Below are 24,115 nucleotides of genomic sequence, written 5' to 3' on the forward strand. Positions count from 1 at the left end.
TGCCCGAGTTACGAAGCCCTAGCCCGAGTTACGAAGCCGTGGTGAATGTAATCGTTATATTTATGCCCAGGCCGTAAGGCCTGGGCAAGCGCACGATAAACGCCATGATCAGTATAATTTCTGTAAATCTTACCTTGATATTGGCCTTTGTTGTAGGACGAGGCTGTAAGTTTATTTAAATCTCAAGGTTTGAGTTTGTGTTCATCCCCCAGTCTTTTGTTTTAGGCATAACAAAGGGAGCCGGATGGGCCATTACTGGTTTCGGGTGTGTTTCACACCAGCTCCTAGGCATGACAAAGGCCAAGTAGGCTCATTGTTGTTTAATCACAAAGGCATTGGGGGCCTTTGTGTTAGGGATTGTGTAGGTAGAGTGTTTAACTTTTATAGATTTAGCCCTCCTGGGTATCTAGTATCTAGTCTTCTAATCCATTCCTGTTCTTGGAATTTCCTCTCTCCAACAGTCCAGTTTCTGTTGTGTTCTAGACCACACACCTTAAGGGCTTGGATCCCATGTGTTAAATAGTGTTTTACAATCAGTAAATGTGTTTCTTTATGGTTATTAATATTATAGCGATGCTGGTTAAGCCTACACGCTATGGAGTTTCCCGTTTCTCCAATATACTGTAGTTTACAAATGTCACAAGTGATAAGGTATATCACATTTTGTGTGTTGTAGGGTATAATTTGTTTAATTCCAACTACATTTCTTTTTGATCTATTTATAATTTGTTTCTGTGGGCTAAAATAACTTGGAGTTGGTTTTGTAGCCCTGTTACTTTGTTTCAAGTTACTACGGACCAGGTAGTCCTTTAAATTTTTATTTTTGCGATAGGCTGAGATTATCTTGTAATCCTATAGTAGATTGTTCTGCCTATTTTCAAAGTTGCTTTTTAGGCGTTTGTTGGCCAATATGCTTTGGCTGGAATAAGTTGTTACTAAGGCTAAAAGGGGTCTCTGGTCTCTGATCTTGACCTCCTCAAAGGTGCTGTAGGCCTTTCTTAGGTAAGTTCTTGTGTAGCCTCGTTCCCTTAGGGCTTTGAAAAGAATTTTACAAGCTGTTTCAAAGTCTTTTTTTTGGGTACAAATCCATTTAAAGCGCAGTAGCTGTGACTTGACGATTCCTGAAAAGCAGTGTGGTGGGTGGAACGAGCTCTTATGTAATAAAGCGTGTGTATCCGTAGCTTTGAAGAATACTTTCAGGTCAAGTTTTCCTGTTGTGTCAAAATATTTACCCTTGTATGTAGTGATGTCCAAAAAATCAATTTGTGTCATGTCTGTGACATATTTGACTGTTATTGTTCTGTGATGTGTGTTTAGGATTGTAATAAAATCCTGGAATTCCTCCATGGTGTATTCCCATGTGCCCCATATGTCATCCAGGTATCTGTAATAATGTGATGGTTTGAGTGGACATGGGTTAAGGTTTGGTTTAGGGTTAGGGTTAAGGTTTGGTTTAGGGTTAGGGTTAGGGTTTGGTTTAGGGTTAGGGTTAAGGTTAGGGTTAAGGTTAGGGTTAAGGTTTGGTTTAGGGTTAGGGTTAAGGTTTGGTTTAGGGTTAGGTTTAGGGTTAAGGTTTGGTTTAGGGTTAAGGTTAAGGTTTGGTTTAGGGTTAGGGTTAAGGTTTGGTTTAGGTGCTTCCTCCCGGCGCTCCGTATCGTCAGCAGGTCAACATTCCAGCTGCGTCCCTTGAGGGGCCTATTCCCCCCCCCCCCAAATATTGGCGTTGAAGTGGCATTTATGAAAGCATCCTAAACAGCCTATCCTGGTGTACATTTGATCCCAGCGTTGCCGGCTGAATTTAAATAACACGCCCTTAAATATTATCAAAACGCCCCGATTTTACAACAAGAACAAGCGGAATACGACCTGGCAATGTAAGGAGAGCCAATAGAAAGAGTTTACCCATGAGTTTACCCTGCACGCCTCGCCTCACTGCCTTTGTGTCCGCGTTATGGTCCACACATGCACGCACGCACGCACGCACGCACGCACGCACGCACGCACGCACGCACGCACGCACGCACGCACGCACGCACACACACACACACACACACACACACACACACACACACACACACACACACACACACACACACACACACACACACACACACACACACACACACACACACACACACACACACACACACACACACACACACACACACACACACACACACACACACACACACACGGGAGGGTGCATGGGAGGCTCTCATAAAACATGTTTGAGCAGGGACGTGCTGGCCATTGGGAAAAGCGAGACAACTCCCGAACGGCCGGTTCATTCCCGGCCGGTCCAGGCAGGCCATTAGGAAAAAAATTAAAATAAAATGTCGGCCTTCGTTTCATTTTGGGGGCTGGGCGGCCAACAAAGTAAATCGTCACTGTCGGGCAGAAACATTGTATCTCCAAGTTTCAAATGTGTACATTTTTTCGCAAAGTAAAGCTCTGCTTCATCATACAAGGCCGATCTACAAGCACTTGTAGATCGGCTGTTTTCACTAGTTTATAGATAGAAAACAAACGGTTTTGGACATACAAGGTTTCCACCCGACAATGATGAAATATAACACATGTAATTGGCCCACTGGCTTGTCACTTGTCATGATCTGAAATGGCAAATCTTTGAGTAGCAGCAGCAGCGCTATAGAGAGAGATCTCTCTCTATAGCGCGCAATGAGGGCCTCTCCAACTCTTTTTCCCGGGCTGAATCAGGGGCCCAGCACATCCCTGCCCAGAACTGTGGAAACAGCAGTTTTTGACAGTGGAATTACCATTTATTGTGTAAAGTAGGCTAGCAGCCTACATGAATGACATCACACCAGCAGTCACATCGTCATGAATGGAATTATGTTGGGATATTAATTTAACCCAATATCGGTGACGTGCACAGTGTGCTTTGAGTTCTTACACTAAAATAATAGAACTCACTTCACTGTATAAGTTGGAGACCTCGCGGTCCACAAAAAGATTACAGCAGCGCCACACCGGTCCCTCCCCAAAATTATCTCCTTGTTCTGAGCCAGATCAGCAATCTTATCTGAATGACTGTTAGATTGCTTCCATATCGCTACATTTTAATTGCTTGTCATTTGGAAATAAAATCGGCGCACATGTCCATGATGTATGCTTTTATAAAATATTTCCACAGGGATTATTTATTAGTGTGTTAGATAAACATTTTGGAGTGGATACATGTGTCAGATAGTTAGACAATGCTGCTCCACATGTCTACAATGGAACAAAGTGGTGTAAGATGAATCCTACACCTCCTCAGAACTTGACGTGAGATCTGATCCTACCCTACGCCAACATCACGATGCGATGATAAATGCTGACAATTTGACTAAAATGGCGAACGCCAAAAATGTGATCTGCACTACGTTGATAAATGAAGGCCAGTGTGTTTTGGGGACATTAACAGAATGTGTGGCAGAAGCAGAGTTTTTGTAAATGGGGGTTGAACATTGCAGAAGGCAGACAGACAGACAGACAGACAGACAGACAGACAGGCAGGCAGGCAGGCAGACAGACAGACAGACAGACAGACAGACAGACAGACAGACAGACAGACAGACAGACAGACAGACTGATAGAATAGAAATGTATGATATGTTTTTGTTGTAAACATGTAGCATTTTGTTTAATGTCAAAGTCTCTATAATGCCTTATTACGACATAGCATCACCTTCTGTGAGTCACTGTCCAATGCATATTTACTCTCGGCCAGCTGTGGGTCTGGCAGCCTATAGGTGTCGTGAGGTCGCACCTACAGTGTATATTGGAAAGAGCTCAGACCAATCAGTCCTTTTGATGTAAACTTCTCTTGATCTATTGTAACTCTTCCTGACTTTGATCAAAGGGGTGTCATGTATCTCACTTTGCTGTCTGTCTGTCTGTCTGTCTGTCTGTCTGTATATGCCATGATTTGTTTATTGGGCATGTATTTAAGCCATGTATTCTTGTAGTTAGGAAACAGTTACCTGCCTGTCGCACCGTGGAAGGGGACAGCGCGCTGCTCAGGGGCTCTCTGTGCTGTGACTATCTGTACAGACTTTTGCTATGCTGGACGCTGTTCTTGGAATACTCTGTTGCTGCCTTCTAAAAATAAACGCTTGGACATCTGCTCATCACCGTTCTGGAACCATATTCTTTTAGTTATATTTAGAGATTTAGAGTGAATTTCTTCCGGGAAAACAATATATCGGATAGAGCTGTCTAGAGTGGACACTGCCGATTGACGTTTTCCAGCGAACCGGAGAAAAAGAATATGGACAATTGATAGTGTGGTAGTAATATTTATAGTGTAACAAATAAGTGTACTGTATGTAGTCTACAAGAAAATCTCACTAGGCTACTACATTTAGATGTACCTGCTGCTGTCAATCTAACAGCTGACAACCATGGACTGTGACCTCCACTTCTCCTCTGTGTCAGCATAAAACCTGTACTAAGTGATACTATACATGGTCATTGCAACTTAACCAGTCAGCCTTATTATAAACTGTATGGTACTAGTATAGATGCTTAGATTCTATCTCCGTCTAGGGAGAGCACTTTGGTGTATAAAAGGTGTCCCATATGACACTTCAGAAGGAGTTCTGCCCAACAGGGCAAAGCTCTGGCCAGCAGGCCAGAGCTCTCTATGCTGTGTATGCTGTATGCTGTTTCTCTGATGCTGATGAATCTTCTTCAATAAATGGTTGACTTCACCCTGACTGGATATTAATATTTTTCTATCACAGTTGGCGACCACGAAGGGACCAATATTTCATCTTTACCATAGATGGATACTTGGTCAAAAGAACTCTGGGTTGAAGGAACATTTTTGGAAAGGAGATTTTTGAAAGCAGACCTAAAGCAGGTCCACCACCATGAAGAACAAAGAGGAGACCGCTACAGAAGCAACTTGCAAGCTATGCAAAACCAGCAAGAACTGACTTTCAAGCAGATCTACAAGGTCGAGACCTCACAGATTAACAATAATCTTGTGATGACTGCAGCCTGTGGTGACAAGGAGGGCAGATTGCTATTCACCAACATGGAGAGCAAGTCGGGCACCAAGAAACAACACAGACTGACAGCGGAGGTGACGAAATCGACACCATGTCGAACACCAACATGACTTTTGCCACAGTAGGAGGGGACGAAGCCAAGGAGACACACATGCGGTGTGAGAGCCACTGAACTGGAGCCCCCCAGCCCAGTGGAGATCCAACAGAAGCAGAGACATTAACCACCACAGGCCATAAGCCAAATGAAGATGGGCAGATGGAGGACAACGCCATGAAGACTACAACAATTATATGTTTGATATGAAGCTGAGTAATTTATATAGGAATAATATTAGCTAAAAGTTGAGATCTAAAATATGAGTCAACAAGGCATTTGCCACTAATGTAAGAATATTTGGTTTTATAGTCTAAACTCTGTTGTTTCAACATTGAAGAGTTGTCAGGCAGCTCCGGGAACGTGGTGACTGTCAAGGAAAACGCTTGAGTCAGACGGGAGTACATGCGGGCTCTTGATTTTGTAAAACAGAGTTTCAAAGTACAAACAAATATAGATTCACATTTACTAAATTCTAACTTTCTCATATCTCAGCGGAAAAGTTCTGTTTAAGAAAAGAAAAAAACAGTACCTGTGTAACTCAGGGTGCTATTTAATTATAGCTTCACGGGGGAACCGTGGTAGACTAGAAATACCTTGCATGATAGAAGGTGTTTGCCGTATAGAACTCGGACGTGTAATACCTTAAGTCAAAGGTGTTAGCCGTGGAACGCGGACGTATAGCTATTTAACATATAGCTATCATGTGGAAATCATGAATTAATTATTTAAATTGCTATATCAACATGTAATTGTCTGAAAGGTCTATTGATTTGGCACTCTATAAATATCCTGTTGTATGTAAATGAATAGAGTATTCATTCACAAAAAAAAAGGATGGAATGTGGTAGTAATATTTATAGTGTAACAAATAAGTGTACTGTATGTAGTCTACAAGAAAATCTCACTAGGCTACTACATTTAGATGTACCTGCTGCTGTCAATCTAACAGCTGACAACCATGGACTGTGACCTCCACTTCTCCTCTGTGTCAGCATAAAACCTGTACTAAGTGATACTATACATGGTCATTGCAACTTAACCAGTCAGCCTTATTATAAACTGTATGGTACTAGTATAGATGCTTAGATTCTATCTCCGTCTAGGGAGAGCACTTTGGTGTATAAAAGGTGTCCCATATGACACTTCAGAAGGAGTTCTGCCCAACAGGGCAAAGCTCTGGCCAGCAGGCCAGAGCTCTCTATGCTGTGTATGCTGTATGCTGTTTCTCTGATGCTGATGAATCTTCTTCAATAAATGGTTGACTTCACCCTGACTGGATATTAATATTTTTCTATCACAATAGGTGATGTAGTTGTTTTTGCTGCTATAGTTAGGAGGAGAACGAGGACTTCCAAGCATGGCTCCTAATTACCAAAGACTGTTGCAGAGAATCGCTGTACTTGAAGCTGAAATATTCCAGTTAAAACTACACAAAGGACTGGATCAGAAAAGTTTGAGAGGACGTTTAACAGGACGGACAACTCGCCCTGTTGTCACTGATTGTGACTTGCCGGCCTTTTCAAAGAACCGGGCTACGAAGACGGAAGCCCAGCATAATGCTTCCAAGAATGACATGGGCCGCCGCTTGCCCACCGAGGAGTGTCGGCGCCGCCGAAAACAAGGACTATGTTTTTATTGTGGTGCGACAACGCACACTGTGCACGCCTGCCCCAAACTTCAATCAAAACTGACTTTCCGTCACCGACGTCGAGGGCGCATTCCTCGTCAATCACCAGAGATAGCTGTGATCAGCTGTGTTTCAACACTACCAAGAGATCCTGCCCCAGCGGTTCCACGTCTCGCCGAGGAGAACGCATCCACCGACAGAGATGCTGTCATCGAGGACGCGATCACAGCGGGGGAAGCAGATGCTGTCATTATCAGCGTTGAGAACGTGCACGCTGAGGAGGACTCTGCAAAGCAAGTCAACGCAACGGTGATACATCCCGCGAAGGAGGCGATTGTAGCAGCAGCACCCATCGTCACCGTGACCGAGCCAACAAGGAGCGAGGACCTAGCTAAATCTGTTCCAGAAACGACCATCGCCGCCGCTGCTATAACCACTCCACTCTGACCACTCACCACCAATGCCAATCATTCAAAAACGGACAAAGTCATAGAAATGGAGAGTGATACTCCTTCCATTTCTCCGATTATCTGTTTTTCCCTTCCATATTCTATATTCTCTTCTAATCCTGCGCACATTAGGCCCAGGCCCCATGCTACGAAAAGCTGCATGCAAATTGACATAACTAAATACAACATGCACAAATCCACGAAAAGACGAGCTCCACAACCACCAATGAACTATTCCAAAACTCGGATTGCGTGCTACTGATTAAGCCTGCAAATTAAGATAACAAAAATGCAACATATTTAAAAAATGAGGGAGTTGATAGAATAGAAATGTATGATATGTTTTTGTTGTAAACATGTAGCATTTTGTTTAATGTCAAAGTCTCTATAATGCCTTATTACGACATAGCATCACCTTCTGTGAGTCACTGTCCAATGCATATTTACTCTCGGCCAGCTGTGGGTCTGGCAGCCTATAGGTGTCGTGAGGTCGCACCTACAGTGTATATTGGAAAGAGCTCAGACCAATCAGTCCTTTTGATGTAAACTTCTCTTGATCTATTGTAACTCTTCCTGACTTTGATCAAAGGGGTGTCATGTATCTCACTTTGCTGTCTGTCTGTCTGTATATGCCATGATTTGTTTATTGGGCATGTATTTAAGCCATGTATTCTTGTAGTTAGGACAGTTACTTGCCTGTCGCACCGTGGAGGGGACAGCGCGCTGCTCAGGGCTCTCTGTGCTGTGACTCTTTGTACTGACTTTTACTATGCTGGACGCTGTTCTTGGAATACTCTGTTGCTGCCTTCTAATAATAAACGCTTGGACATCTACTCATCACCGTTCTGGAATCATATTCTTGTAGATATAGTTGGAGATTTTAGAGTGAATTTCTTACTTAACACAGACAGACAGACAGACAGACAGACAGACAGACAGACAGACAGACAGGCAGGCAGGCAGGCAGGCAGGCAGGCAGGCAGGCAGGCAGGCAGGCAGGCAGGCAGACAGACAGACAGACAGACAGACAGACAGACAGACAGACAGACAGACAGACACTCACATCTTGTAAGGAGTTGAGGATAAGTCCAGAATTCTCCTCCATGTTTCACTCTGTAGGAAGTAGAACAACAATGCATCAATGTGTGACTGTCTAACACAACGTCTCCACTACCTGACACTACAGTGTTTCTGCTAGCATTATGTTGGACAGACAAACTCACTGTCAGAGGAGTGGACTTGAGACTCTACTTGGACTCCAGCAGTGTTGTGCCTGAAAGCAGGGGTGGACTGGGCTTCTGACATAGCGGGCATATGACTATACAAGTGGACCATAGATATGTTTTGCTACCATTTTAGGATAGTTACAGTAATGTTTGCTACCATTTTAGGATAGTTACAGTAATGTTTGGGCTGGGCGGCCACTAAGTGGAGAGGACCAATCCTTCAGTAGCACCGGCCCACAGAGCAGAGAGACATCACATGATTGGCCCACTGGCTTGTCTATCATCTGAATACTGGCCTAGTAGCAGCCAATCACTGGCTACTTTGTCCTAGGAGTCCCACCCAAACATTTAACAGCTATACAAGCCCACAACGCATCGCTGCCTCCACACGTTGTGGGCTTGTAGATCTTCTATGTTGGGTTTGTGCCGGTTGTGGTGGGCCGGTCTGGGCCAAGATGCCAGGGCTGAATTTATGTCCCAGTCCGGCCCTGTATGAAAGCCTTCAATGACAGTCATTCATGAACTCCTTCATATTTTGGGCGGACGAGAACTGAACATAATTTAGACTACATTAAGTTTTATTGAGCAAGGGAGGAGATCTGCCCTGCACATAACCGGCATGGACGGATTAACCCCCGCGATATATTTTTAGGCCCCACCCTCCAAAATACCCCCCCCTCCCTCCCGACGCGCTCCACCCAGCTCAGATTTTAAGCCATGATGATCATCTGTGGGTCAAGAAAGCACCTGTAGACAACAGAGGAGGGGCCCACACATTTGATTTTTAATTAACTTATACATTTAATTTGAGTAAATGGTCAATGACCATCCAGCCCAGTTCCCCCAAGGGCCCCTGGCAACGGCCCCACCAGCCCTATTGTTAATCCAGCCCTGGCCGCTGTAACTTGCACACGCACACACACACACCCACCCACCCACCACACACACACACACACACACACACACACACACACACACACACACACACACACACACACACACACACACACACACACACACACACACACACACACACACACACACACACACACACACACACACACACACACAGGAGCAATGTTTTTTCTCAGCACAGTTTTGCTTCTGTGTGTGAACGTGAGGTGAGGTGATGACTTCATAAACTTTATGTGGAGAAATGCAGGGTTAATGAAATCAAGCGAACCCTGCATATGTTGTGTGTTTTGCCTGGTTAATTTAATGCAACAGATTATATACATAAACATGAATCTTCAGCAGGTGTATGACTGTATAAAATGGGGTGGGAGGAGGGGATTGTTGGGGCAGACTAGCACAATAGACGTTATGCCATTGGAACATGAAACAAGGGAATCACTGCACTAACCAACATGGACACAGTCCAAGTCTACTCACTGCAGAGACTCCAGTCCAGAGAAGTTCTTCAGTCCAGACACCGGCAAGACGTTGAAGTTCAAGTCTAATTCTCTCAAATGAGAAGGATTAGATCTGAGAGCTGAGGCCAGAACTTCACAGCTGCTCTCTGGCAACCAGCAGTTCATCAGTCTAAATGAGAAATAAAACACATTATAAAATACATTATTCCTGGATAGAGAACCTGCTTACAGCCACCTATTAAAGTACCTGGTCTGGATGGGCTGTCTGGGTTTTAGAGTAGAAAACCAGACAGGAGTAACATGAACTAAATAATCTTTACTTAATCTTCCAACATGCAGCTAACAGACAGGAAACAGCAACAGGTTGACAACAGATGATCCAGCAAAGTGACTGAAAACACACTTTATACACATACAGTTTATACACATACAGTTTATACACATACAGTTTATACACGTACAGTTTATACACGTACAGTTTATACACATACAGTTTATACACATACAGTTTATACACGTACAGTTTATACACATACAGTTTATACAGCAAACAGAGTTTAGACACATAAGACAGGTCAAAGGTCAATTGATGGACAGTTTAAGACAAGTGAAGCTGATAACTGCTGATGTCACAGACACAGGAAGGACATCTGCTGGAGAAAGAGACGACACAGACCAGTGGTGGAATGGAACTAAGTACATTTACTCAACTCCTGTACTTAACACGTTGCAGTCCGAAATAGAATGGGGGTTGGTAGATTAGCCGTGAAATTTCTATTATTGTATTGTGATCTGAGACATAATATTATGTTTATAAACATGACCCCGCAGCCCCTCCATCTTGAACAGCGCCGCTGTTTTTTCTTTTTTTTTCCCCCCCAGGCCAGTAACTCACCATGATTTTCTCGATCTCCGTTGGGATAGAATGGGGGTTTTGGCCGATCGTCGATGTCCCCGTGCGTTTCGCGTGCGCGATCCTTTCACGTAAATGTCCCCGCAAATAGTCCATGTGTGACTGAAGAACAGACCTGAAAAGTTTCGCTAGCATAGCCCCAAGCATGGCTGCAGGAGGAGCTCGAGTGTGTAGACAGTAAACGGATGGGTGGAAGGTGCCTTGGAGAAGGAGAGGCGCTGACGTCACCTCTGCTTCATGCACGGTCTGCATGAGCCATCAGTGCACGAGTGGTGACTAGGGAAGGTTAGACGATCGCCGATTTTCGGATCAAAAGCTTTTATTCCGGTTTTAAAGACAAAGTCCGGGAATGTGCGACGTGGCTGAGAGTCCCTGGGGGGATGTGCGATATAGTACGGTTTTAACATTAAGGGGCTCCCCTTGGCTTAGAAGGTGTTAAGTACAAGTTTAGGTACTTTTACTTTACTTGTTATTTTAACTTTGTATATTTTATACTTCTACTGCACTACATTTAAGAGGCAAATACTGTATTTTATACATTTAACTTTAGTAACTATTTATTTAGCAGATTTAGATTATTAAAATATATACATCAATCAGTTATTTTATCACCTATTTTACACTGTGGCTGTACAAAAGTAGCAGATCTACAAGCTCACAAAGCATTGTGGAGCAATGCTTTGCGTTGTCAGCTTGCAGATCTGCTATTTTTCCAAAGATTTTGACACATTTTGAAAACTTTAAAAAATAAAACATGAAATGGGGCATTCTGCATATTGAGTACTATTTGGTACTTTTATGTATATTTTGATCCTGTTAATTTGACACTTTTACTCAAGTAATATTTTGTGTCCAGCACTTTTACAGTAACAGAGTATTGATGCACTGTGGTTTGATACTTTTACTTCTGTAAAAAAGTAAAGTGGATTACATTGAACACCACAGACAGACAGACAGACAGACAGACAGACAGACAGACAGACAGACAGACAGACAGACAGACAGACAGACAGACAGACTGACAGACAGGACACAAACAATGCTGTAAATGCTGAGTGTCTCTGACTGGTCTGTACTGGTCTGAATGGAAATGTGGCTTAAAGTGTCAGAGGCTCAACATTAAAAAAAGAAAAGAAAACAACAACAAAAAGAAAGACAGAACAAATGGAAGAGTGTTTGGGTGAATCAATCTCAATAATAATTGTAACATGTACATACTGTAGTTACTGTACCTCCTCATTATTCCAGTCAATGTGTGTTACTATGATATCAACATTATTCATACTCTTCACATAGTCTCACCACAGTATTCATATTATAATCACATGATAAATCACTGATGGAAACAATGATTGTAAATTAATCTCACCCTAGAGTCTCCAGTCTACAATGAGGACTTTTCAGTGCAGCACAGAGTAGATCCAGGTCCAGGTGGTTGGAACTTAAGTCCAGGTGTCTCAGATGGGATGGATTAGAGCTGAGAGCTGAAGACACAACTTCCATGTGTTCCTTCTTGAGGTCAGTGCCAAAGCCAACAAGTCTGTAATGACAGATTAAATATAAAATCAGAGATGATCAATCAGACCAAGTTCACTGTCAATCAGACAGACAGACGCACGCACGCACACACGCACGCACGCACGCACGCACACACACACACAAACACACACAGCCCTATTTTCATCATGCTAAACCCTAAACTTCTTTGCCTTGATTTACTATTTTGAAAAACATAAAAAAAAGTCAAATAGCACGTGCTTGCGTCCGTGCTTGCGTGCGTGCATGTATTATTTTGTTGACTAAAACTGACTAAACATTTTCGTTGACTACTTTTCACTGACAAAAACTAAATCAGAACTAAATGAAGAATGATGACTAAAAGACTAAATATATTGACAATTGTGTCAACAAATACAAGCTAGACTAAACTGTTAGGGAGGGACTATAGTGGAGAAGAGATCCAGTAGAACTAAAATACTAAAAGTCATTTCATGTTTGGTTGCACTGAAACTAAATGACATGACGTCATGAAAATAGCAGCACAACATGTTGTGAGCTTGTAGATCTGCTATTTTCATTACACCATCAAGGCACCAACAATACATCTTATTCGACAAACTGTAGATTTAGTCGACTAAATAAGATATTTAGTCGACTAAAACACTTCAGATGATTAAAATATGACTAAAACTAAATTACATTTGTAATAAACATTTTTGTTTTGTGTGTGTGTGTGTGTGTGTGTGTGTGTGTGTGTGTGTGTGTGTGTGTGTGTGTGTGTGTGTGTGTGTGTGTGTTATTGATAACTATTATTGCCTCTTGTTATGGTTCTGTGGATTGATAGATGTTTTATATGATGTTTGTGTACTTTGTGATGTGTCTGGGTCAGATATGTGACCAAAATGAACCATCATGTCTAGTTATAGTGTAGGGGTGTGAAGGTACATTGATTCTGTTCTACTAAGTTTTCTATTCACATGACTACTAACCGAGCCTTTCTGCTGTTCCTCACAGCTGGGATCAGTCTCAGTCGCCCAGCGTCTGATGTGTTGTATTTGTCCAGGTCCAACTCCTCCAGAACATCCTCTGACATCTGCAGCATGAAGGCCAGAGCTGAACACTGGGATGGAGACAGTTTTGTCTTTGATCTGTCCCCTGACTTCAGGTACTGTTGGATCTCCTGAAGTACTGAGTGGTCATTCATCTCCATCAAACAGTGGAAGATGTTGATCATTCTCTCAGGAGAGTGGTCTTCAGTGGTCATCTTCTGCAGGTTGTTGATGACTCTCTGGATGCTCTCTGGACTCTTCTGTGTTTGACCCAGTAGGCCTTTTAACAGACTCTGGTTGGACTCCAGTAAGAGGCCATGGAGGAAGCGGACAAAGAGGTCCAGGTGGCCATTTTTACTCTCCTGGGATTTTACCATGACTCTCTTCAGGAAGTCTTCCAGAGACATTTCTACTTCTTCTTCTCCTTCTCCTCCTCCTCCTCCTCTTCTCAACTTGCAGTCGTCACTTTCTCTTCTGAGCCACCTCAGTGTGTCCTCCAGCTTCCAGTCTTGTCTCAGGAATGCCTTCAGTACCTTCATGTTCTTCTGTGTGAAACAGTGGAACAGGTAGACTGCAGCCATAAACTCCTGGATGCTCAGATGAACAAAGCTGTAGACCTTTCTCTCAGATTGAACAGTCTCTTCTTTGAAGATCTCTGTGCACACTCCTGAGTACAGCGAGGCTTCTTTCACATCAAGGCCACACTCTTCCAGGTCTTCTTGGTAGAACATGACACTGCCTTTCTCCAGATGTTCAAACGCAAGCCTGCCCAGCTTCAGAAGAACCTCCCTGTCCTTCTCCATGAGCTGCTGTTGATTCACATCATGACTTTCTTCATACTTCTCCCACTTCCTCTTTGTCTGGACCGACAGGAAGTGGCTGTACATCGCAGTCTGGGTCTTGGGCAGCTGTTTTTTCTCGTCTGTCTTCAACATGTCCTCCAGAACGGTAGCGGTGATGGAACAGAAGACTGGGATGTGACACATGATGTGGAGGCTCCTTGATGTCTTCATGTGTGAGATGATTTTGCTGGCCAGCTTCTCATCACTGAATCTCTTCCTGAAGAACTGCTCCTTCTGGAGGTCCGTGAAGCCTCGTATTTCTGTCACCAGGTCAACACGATCAGCAGGGATCTGATTGGCTGCTGCAGGTCTGGTAGTTATCCAGAGGAGGGCGTTAGGGAGCAGATTCCCCTCGATGAGGTTTGTCAACAGCAAATCCACTGATGATGTCACTGTGACGTCAGAAACAATGGCATTCTTCTGGAAGAGACGAGAACCAATGCGAATATTCTCGAATTTCAACGGAAACCTGCTTTCATCCAGACCATCAAAGATGAGGCCAACCTTCCAGACAGCGAGCTGCTCTGCTGTGACCTTCTTCAACGTTGGATGGAAAACATGGATCAGTGAGAGAAGACTGTGCTGCTCATCTCTGACCAGGTTCAGCTCTCGGAATGAGAAGGGAACCAGGAGAATGACATCTTGATTTGCCAAACCCTTTGCCCAGTCCAGAGTCAACTTACGCACAGAGAATGTTTTTCCAATGCCAGCGATGCCCTTGGTCAGAACTCTTCTGATTGGTGTCTCTCTGCCAAGGAGGAGGGGCTTAAAGATGTCACGGCAGTTGATTGGTTGGTCATGGAGGATCTTCTTCTTGGAAGCTACCTCAAGCTGCCAGACCTCATGTTGGTTATTAACCCCTTCACTCTCTCCCACTGAGATGTGGAGCTCTGTGAAGATGCTGCTGAGGGAGGGCACTTCAGTGACGTATGTCACACGATCAAGACGGTTCAAACCGACCTTATAAACCTTTAGAACCTCCTGTGGACTGACACCTGCTGTGAGAAGACAATGAAGACATTTTAAACATTCAGTTGAATGTATAACTTTACATCCACACAGCTGTATATGCACATTATTAATTTAACCACTTAAACCCCAGCTTCCGTATTCTGAGGAAAACTTCGACAGAAAATAGCTGATCTACAAGCTTACAAGCTGATCTGTAAGCTTGTAAATCTGCTATTTTCAGCAAAGATATCGGATCACTGGTTTTCATACAGAGTTGATAAGATGTTTAGCATCATCATTTAAACATGGATACTGATGACACATTGTGGACATTTAGTCTGACAATGTCTTCTGTCATTTCAAACATTTCAGTGATTAACTGTGTTAATTAATGTACATTGTGTCCAGTCTTACTGTGTCCACTGCTGGTGTGACTGGGTGTCTTCAGTCCAGCTGTGGTTCTGGATCTCTTGGACGCCTGCTCTGTCACAACACAACCACTCCTCTCCCTCTCTCTGTGGAGACATTAAGACATTATATTACTGTATAATAGTATTTAATGTGTAAATATAATATAATACCACATATAACATAATGTATTTGTTCACTCTGCATTGTGTTGATGTACAATAATAATCTCCACTCTGTCATGGAACTATTGTATATTCATAACTCTTTCATTCATAAATTACAAAGATATAATTTGTGCATTTGTCAATTGTTTTGACTGGTTAAGCCATATCCATTGTTGTCCTTACTGACAGGTGAGCCATCTATTTGACAAAACCCCTGTCATCTGTCAAATGACTGCATATTTCATGTGCACAATTGTATATATTATATAGTGTTATATTGTTATGTATATTGTATAGTGTTATATATTGTATAGGACAGGGGTTTTCAAAGTGGGTGACGGGGCACCCTGGGGTGCTGTGACAGCAGTCCAGGAGTGCCCCGATATAATTTGATAATTTTTGGCAGTTATTTGGACGCTTGAAAAAATATCTTCGCGCCACCATGAAAATATAAACATAATGCAGGGATTGGCTTCCTTGTCCTATTGGCAGTGTGCACAAGAAATCTGGCTCTTGTCAATCTCATATAGCTTGCTGTATTAGACACATCCATCCAGTCAGACAGACAGACAGACAGACAGACAGACAGACAGACAGACAGACAGACAGACAGACAGACAGACAGACAGACAGATCACCTTGTCATGTAGTGTTGTATATTGTATAGGAGGATTGACATACTGTGTGTGTGGAGGTCCAGGTTGATCACTGAAGTTAAGAGGTTGTCCCATAGACGTGTCACTCTTCATAGACACAGAGCTGGGTGTTGGAGACTCTGCTCTGTGACTTCTGGAATCATACAAATGTTTATACATTTATCATGTGAATGAAAAGGTCATTTTATATCTACACAAGCAGTCAGTCTGTGTAGTGCAGCTTCACCACTGAACACCACATTGTGATTTGTACACAAACTGCACACGTGGGCGTGTGCACCGTGCACCGTGCACCGTGCACCGTGTGCACCGTGTGCAGCGTGCACGCATCCTCCTGGGTGACAGCAGACTGCTGGACGGGCGCTGGAGCTTTGGCACGGGATCAACTTTGACCAAAACCAGGGGCATAGTTCTGCCGATTTAAAATGATTCCAATACGGAACTAAAACCTCCTATGATTGGCCACTAGTTGCGCTGTTTGAAAACCACTGATCTACAGTACCCATAGGGTTAGGGTCAATATAATATATATGGTAACAGAGTAAAGGTGGTTGCACACTGCTGCATTTTTCGTTGCGAAATGCGTTTTTCAGGGCAAGGAGAGAGAGAGAGAGATAGAGAGAGCAAGGGACCGAGTGGTGCGCAAAACGGGCGGCAGTGTGCAAACGTGACTGACATAACGTGAGGTTGATTTTTTATTTACGTGCTCCGAAATTCACTCCGATATTCGACCCGAAAAACGCAGCAGTGTGCAACCACCTTAACAGGGTAACAGGGTTAGTACTATAATATATTTCACTACACTTTTTTTATTCTTTTTTGGCAGATTCCTCTGCGTACCACCAGAGGGGGCTCAAGTACTACTAGTGGTCCATGAACCACAGGTTGAGAAGCTCTTCAATAAAGGATGCTGATAGTTAATGTCTTGTGTCCATAATGTTTGTACAGAACCAGACTGGGAACAGAACATGTAAATGACATGTGACACCATGACTGTCCAACATGACATGACAATAAGTAGAACAGAGAGCATATCTCCACCAGGCCAGGTTGGCTACACTTTCAAGTCTTTGACCGATGGTTCAAGACTTGGAGGCTAAAATGTTAAGTAGGCTGGTATAGCGCCACCATGAGAATATAAACATAATGCAGGGATTGGCTTCCTGGCCTTTTGGCAGTGTGCACAAGACATTTGGCAGGCAGATATTTGGCAAGAAACAGGCAGAGAGACAGACGGACGGACGGACGGACGGACGGACGGACGGACGGACGGACGGACGGACGGACAGACAGACAGACAGACAGACAGACAATTGGCCTACAGCCTGGCAGAGATAACAGAGATAACAGAGATTGTTTATTATTGTGATGTTTTATCTGCTTATTGTAAGTCGCTTTGGATTAAAAGCGTCTGCTAAATGCTTAAACTGTAAACTGTAAACTGTAACAAATTGATTTGAATACGAACATGTTTTATAAGTATTAGCGTGAGATCACTTCATCATGTTATGTAAGGCATAACATCTCGCTCAGCGGTGATTATGGAGTGATAGGAGACCGACAGGTTGATATGCCACCGACGCAATAGCGGAGGTGACATATGTTATCCCGCTTATTACCCGGCTACTCAATAAAAGTAATAATTTGACTCAAAACTAAAAACAAAACAAAGTATTTCCTTGTTTACAGACGGCTGAATGTGCGTCCCTCCCAGCGCAACACGGTCGCCTTGGAAAACAAGGAAGTGCTGATCAAATAGAATCCATTTTCTGATACTGTGTCGACTATTTCTCGCCTCAAATGTTTTGAAAAACATTCTTGAGAGCAACATTTAGTTGTAAATGCTGCTGTGTGTTTGTTTACATGGCTGACATGTTGGATACGGTACTAAATTCACACAGTGCAGCCTGAGTGCAGCAGGTGTTCTGAGCCATTGATGAGGCAGCGGTCCGTTATAGAGCGGAGCGGTCATTATACTCCTATAATTCACAGCTGATTTCAGTGCTTGACCAATCAGAATCAAGCATTTAACTAAGCCGGGTAATAAAGTGTTATATGTTCTATGGGAGAATTAAGATACTTTGGATTGACATACTGTGTGTGTGGAGGATTTGATTCTATTTGTTTTCTCAATTAGATTTCTTTTCACTTTTTTCAACTTTTATTACTTGGGATGGTAAAAAGATGAGGCAGACAAATAAAATGTATTTTGACAAGTAATAAAAGTTGAAAAAGTGAAAAGAAAGCACTTTAATCTGATGGAGAAAACAACTAGAATCAATGCTCTGTGGATGAACAGGAAGTAGTGGTAGGGTGTGACTCAAAGGGATCTGGCGCCCTCTATCTTGCAACTACGTTGTGCAAAAGGAGAATATTCCAGATAGACAGAATCAGAATCACAAAATGAACACAACGTAATCGACTTTTGCTATTTTTATTTTTTTGTTCTAAAAAAAGAAACTTCATAATATCATCATTAATCGTTTCGTGACAATCTTTTTGCTCAATGAGGTTTGTTCTTATAGATGGACATTCTGTGTGTTTCCTTAATTTTTAGAACACTCATGTAGTGTGTTAGAAGACCATTGTCTAAACCTCCAAAATAGGACCGTTATTTTTAGCTTGTGGCCCTTGGACTTTTTGTATTTTGCCGAGTGGTCCCTGAGCCTTCTTAAGTTGAGTAGCCCTGTGTTATAGTGTTATATGTTTGTACAGAACCAGACTGGGAACAGAACATGTAAATGACATGTGACACCATGACTGTCCAACATGACATGACAATAAGTAGAACAGAGAGCATATCTCCACCAGGCCAGGTTGGCTACACTTTCAAGTCTTTGACCGATGGTTCAAGACTTGTAGGCTAAAATGTTAAGTAGGCTGGTATAGCGCCACCATGAGAATATAAACATAATGCAGGGATTGGCTTCCTGGCCTTTTGGCAGTGTGCACAAGACATTTGGCAGGCAGATATTTGGCAAGAAACAGGCAGAGAGACAGACGGACGGACGGACGGACGGACGGACGGACGGACGGACGGACGGACAGACAGACAGACAATTGGCCTACAGCCTGGCAGAGATAACAGAGATAACAGAGATTGTTTATTATTGTGATGTTTTATCTGCTTATTGTAAGTCGCTTTGGATTAAAAGCGTCTGCTAAATGCTTAAACTGTAAACTGTAAACTGTAACAAATTGATTTGAATACGAACATGTTTTATATGAATTTGAATTTGACTGCTTGCTCTCCTACAGTGCGGACGTATCGCTGCTTGCTCCCGCTTAGGCTCGCTTGTGCTTACATTCTTCTGCTGATACTGATGTTTTATTTTTTCTCTGAGAAACTACAAATGGATCTTGGATACTTATAAAACTCCGGGATTGTTTTGCTGTACTGCAATATACTATTTTTTGCCACTTGGTGACTGGATACGTAGCATCTAGCTAACTAGCAAGATGGCCGGACCAACCATTTCTACAAGGGTTTATCAGAAACTGCTTCAGAGGATTGCAGTACTGGAAACGGAATTATTCCAATTAAAACAAACCCAAAGACTGGATAAACCACTCGCCTGGAATTCCCTTGGTGCAAAGCCAAAGATGAAAGAACGGACGACGGGCAGGACACCCTCCCAAAGCCCTCTTATCACCGACGAATGGCCGGAATTACCCCGGCACAGCGCTGCTTCGACCCCCCTTCATAAATGGGCAACTGCCAAGGGGAAAAACACTGCTAAAAAGTCAAACGCAGTCCAATCTCCACACACACCGAGTGTGCAGCTGGCAAACAGATTCACGCCACTGGCCGAGGATGACAGGGGTAGCATCTCCCCAAGCTGGCTAACAGAACAGCTACTAGAAGCCCCCCGAAGTCCCCCTGTTGACAGAGAGAACGTCCCACCCAGCAGGGTAAGAACCACCTCAGTGATTGATCCTGACATTTTGATTGTGGGCGATGCTGCTTTAAAAGGTGTCAAAAGCATAAGAAAGAAGAAGGCAAAAGTTATGTGTTTTCCCAAAGACACAGTCTCTGACATGAAAGACAGAATTCTGGATCTTGTCAACAAACACCAAACGGTGAAAACCCTGATTCTACATACTGGCACATATGACACAGAAGAAAAACAGTCAGAAATCTTAAAGGAGAATTTCAGGGCTCTATTCAACACATTGAGCTTCCTGAACAGTGACATAGAGCTTTGGATCAGCGGTCCCCTACCGCCTATGAGAGGCACAGACGAGAATTTCAGCAGACTGTTCTCTCTGAGCAAATGGCTTTTAGCTGCATGCACCGACAAAAATGTGCATTTTATTGACAACTTCAGTTTTTTCTTCGACAGAAGACACCTATTTGCTGATGAACGGCAACTAAATAAGCTAGGAGCAAAGATATTTTTGCAGAATGTTCTCCATGCTCTGGCCTTGGCCAGAACACAGCAATCCAAAACAACAGATTGTGATGAACAACTCTTATCTGCAACCCACGAAGAATCCATAACAAGAGATAGTGTTATGGTTACTGAACTGCCCCCCTCGGCCGAGGGGGGAACGGCCTTGGTGAACGGAGGAGTGAACGGAGGAGCTTCCGTTGTCCCTGCCCTCCCTGACGAGCATGACAGTATGGTTACTGAACTGCCCCCATCGGCCGAGGGGGGAACGGCCTTGGTGAACGGAGGAGCTACCGTTGTCCCTGCCCTCCCTGACGAGGAACTGATTATGATGAACGGAGGAGCTACCGTTGTCCCTGCCCTCCCTGACGAGGAACTGAATATGGACAACATCTCCGCTGAAGAGTGGAGTAGACGAATGAATGCAGAGTTGGAGTCACTCAGGGAAATGTTCGAAGAGGACAGTAATGAAGAAGAGTTTTGTGGATTCCCTGCTTCAGCCGTGGCTGGCCCGAACAGTGAGCAAAGTGAACTGGCAACTGACAACGGAGAGTTGACAGAGGAAGAGGAGGGGGCGGGTACAACCGCCCCATCACCCCAATCCTCCTCTTTCTCCCTATCTCCAATGCCTCTTCTAGAATTCACGAATGGAATGAATGAACTCATTAACACTGCGTTAAAAATGACCCCGGCCAGACACACGGTCAATGGCCCGGCGGCACAACCACCACAGGACAAACGCCCGGCACCACAACCACCATCCCTGAAAACGCCTGAAATTGCCCCGGCCGTGCCCCAGAAATCTGTGGCCTGGGTGTTTTCGCCCCCACCCATCCCTCCACGACCACAACGACAGAAGACCCAGGCCTCCCAGCTGGACAATACGTTTAGCCGTTGATGTCAGCTGGGTCCATTATACCCAGCAACTAACGTATCTGGACCCGATGCTCCTTCAAGCGCTTTTATTAAGCAGGCTCACAACATTTCTACTGTAATTTCAAATAGAGAGTCCAGGATAAGCAGTGGCTCTGCTAATTTAGCTAACTTAACTTACATTCCCTGTAGGGGCTATAGTACAGTAAAATGTCATAAAATAAACCTGGCACTTTTTAACATCAGGTCACTTTTAAACAAATCCTCCTCTGTAAATGATATAATCTGTGAAGAGAAATTAGATATAATCTTTTTAACAGAGACATGGCTGGGCAACGATGGAGCTTTTGCACTTGGCGTCGCCTGCCCACCAAACTATCACTTTATTCAATCAGTGCGCGAAGGAAAAAGAGGCGGAGGCTTGGCATACATTTTCTCTGACATTTTTAAATTCAAGTGCCTGTCCTTTGGAAGTTTTTCATCCTTTGAATATCAAGCTAACTTATTTGAGAGTCAATCCTCTGTTCTAATGATTACGATATATCGCCCACCAAAATGTAGCAAAGCCTTATTTCTTACAGAAATATCTGAACTTCTATCTATCTGTTCCACGGACTATGAGAGAACCCTTATTGCTGGTGATACTAACTTGCATGTGGACACTGTTACTGATCTTACAGCTATGAGTTTCTTACAGTTACTGCATTCCCTTGATTTTGATCAGCATGTTACCGGGCCAACCCACAATCAAGGCCACACCCTTGATCTTGTGATCTCTAAAGGGCTAAATATTTCTATGGACAGGATTATCGCTAAGCCTGATTTATCAGACCACTATTTACTGTGTTTTAATATGACTGTCTCTGATCTAGAAAAAAACAATAGAGAATATACTATAAAAAAGAGATTTTTCGGTTCCTCGGCAGCAGAAGAGTTTGCCAGCCTTCTTGCGTGTGCACCCCGCCTTCCTGATATTCCCTCAGTAAATGATATGGTTCAACGTTTTAATCTTAAATTGGAGTCAGCTCTGGATATAGTGGCTCCTATGAAAACTAAAAAGAAATATAATTCCAAAGTAACACCCTGGATAAACGATCATATACGTTCACTCAAAAAACAATGCCGCAGAGCAGAGCGAGCTTGGAGAAAAAATAAATTAACTATCCACCTACAGATATTTAAGGCGTCAACAGCCACCTATAATAAAACCATGCGTCTGGCTAGGCAGGCCTATTTTTCCGGAATTATTAATGAGAATAAGAACAATGCTAGGGTCTTATTCTCTACCATTGAACGCCTTTTAAACCCCCCCCAGTCCTACAAGCAGTCACTCCCTGCCTCTAAAGCAAAGTGTAATGAGTTTGCATCCTTCTTTGACAACAAAATTGTTAACATTCGAGCTGGTATTACGAATAATACTCTCACAAATGCAAATGCGGTTAATGGTGCCATGTGTAAAAGCATCGATAAATCTAGGGGGAGCCTAGTATCATTTTGTGCAATTGATGAAGAGGAACTTCGTAAAACCATATCGCAAATGACATCGTCTTCTTGCTCGCTGGATGCAATACCCACGCCGTTTCTTAAAGAGGTTGTAGACTGTGTTATTGAAGATATCCTAAAAATAGTAAACAGCTCTATACAATCAGGTGTCTTTCCAGACTCACTGAAAACGGCTGTAGTTAAACCCTTACTCAAAAAACCCAACCTTGACCCGTCCGTGCTGGATAATTATCGACCCATCTCTAATTTGCCTTTTCTGGGCAAGGTCCTAGAAAAAATTATCTTTCATCAATTGGATGTGTTTCTGCAGAACAATAAGGTGCACAACAAATTCCAATCCGGCTTCAGGAAAGGACACAGCACAGAAACTGCACTTTTAAAAGTTATTAATGATCTTAGGGTGGCTGCTGATAACAAAGATGTGTCCGTTCTCCTACTGCTGGACCAATCGGCGGCTTTTGACACAATTGACCATACAATTCTAATACAACGTCTCGAACACTGGGTAGGACTGTCAGGTACAGCTCTGTCCTGGTTTTGCTCTTATCTGACAGGCAGAAGCTACTCTGTTAATCTAGCTGACTTCGAGTCAAACAAACACAACATCTGCTCTGGTATTCCACAGGGCTCGATTCTTGGTCCTTTATTATTCTCCCTCTATATACTGCCGCTGGGAGAACTTATTTCCGCTCACGGTGTGAATTTCCATTTCTATGCTGATGACACCCAGTTGTACCTTTCGGTGGCTACGGACGACCCCTGTGCTCTAGACCCATTGCTGACGTGCGTGTCCAGCATAAAATGCTGGATGAGTGAGAACTTTCTCAAGCTAAATGAGGACAAGACAGAAGTTCTCATAATAGGTTCTACTGCCCAGAGAGAATCAATAATAAATAGACTTGGTAACCTGGCTAAAGAAAATAACACCTCTGTTAAGAACCTGGGGGTGATCATTGATGCTGAATTAAATTTTAATACACACATTAATCATGTCACGAAGATTGCCTTCTTTCACCTTAGAAATATTGCGCGAATTAGAGCCTATCTGTCGCTGAACGATGCAAAAACGCTG

General features: G+C 43.3%; 1 protein-coding gene across 1 annotated transcript in view; it reads right to left on the bottom strand.

The window, feature by feature from the left end:
- LOC308285134 (protein NLRC3-like) overlaps positions 1 to 24,115 on the bottom strand; it is a gene marked incomplete at its 3' end in the record, with an annotated part of 31,014 nt that overhangs the window by 2,514 nt on the left and 4,385 nt on the right. The window contains exons 4-8 of the mRNA XM_080725851.1: positions 15,460 to 15,560; positions 13,193 to 15,092; positions 12,073 to 12,243; positions 9,810 to 9,959; positions 8,255 to 8,304 (exon numbers count right to left, since the gene is read on the bottom strand). Coding sequence (XP_080581977.1) covers positions 8,255 to 8,304; positions 9,810 to 9,959; positions 12,073 to 12,243; positions 13,193 to 15,092; positions 15,460 to 15,560 — 2,372 coding nt within the window. The remainder of the gene's footprint in view (positions 1 to 8,254; positions 8,305 to 9,809; positions 9,960 to 12,072; positions 12,244 to 13,192; positions 15,093 to 15,459; positions 15,561 to 24,115) is intronic.

The sequence above is a fragment of the Nannobrachium achirus genome, assembly GCF_963921795.1.
Source record: "Nannobrachium achirus genome assembly, chromosome: 5".
In the NCBI taxonomy this organism is placed as follows: domain Eukaryota; kingdom Metazoa; phylum Chordata; class Actinopteri; order Myctophiformes; family Myctophidae; genus Nannobrachium; species Nannobrachium achirus.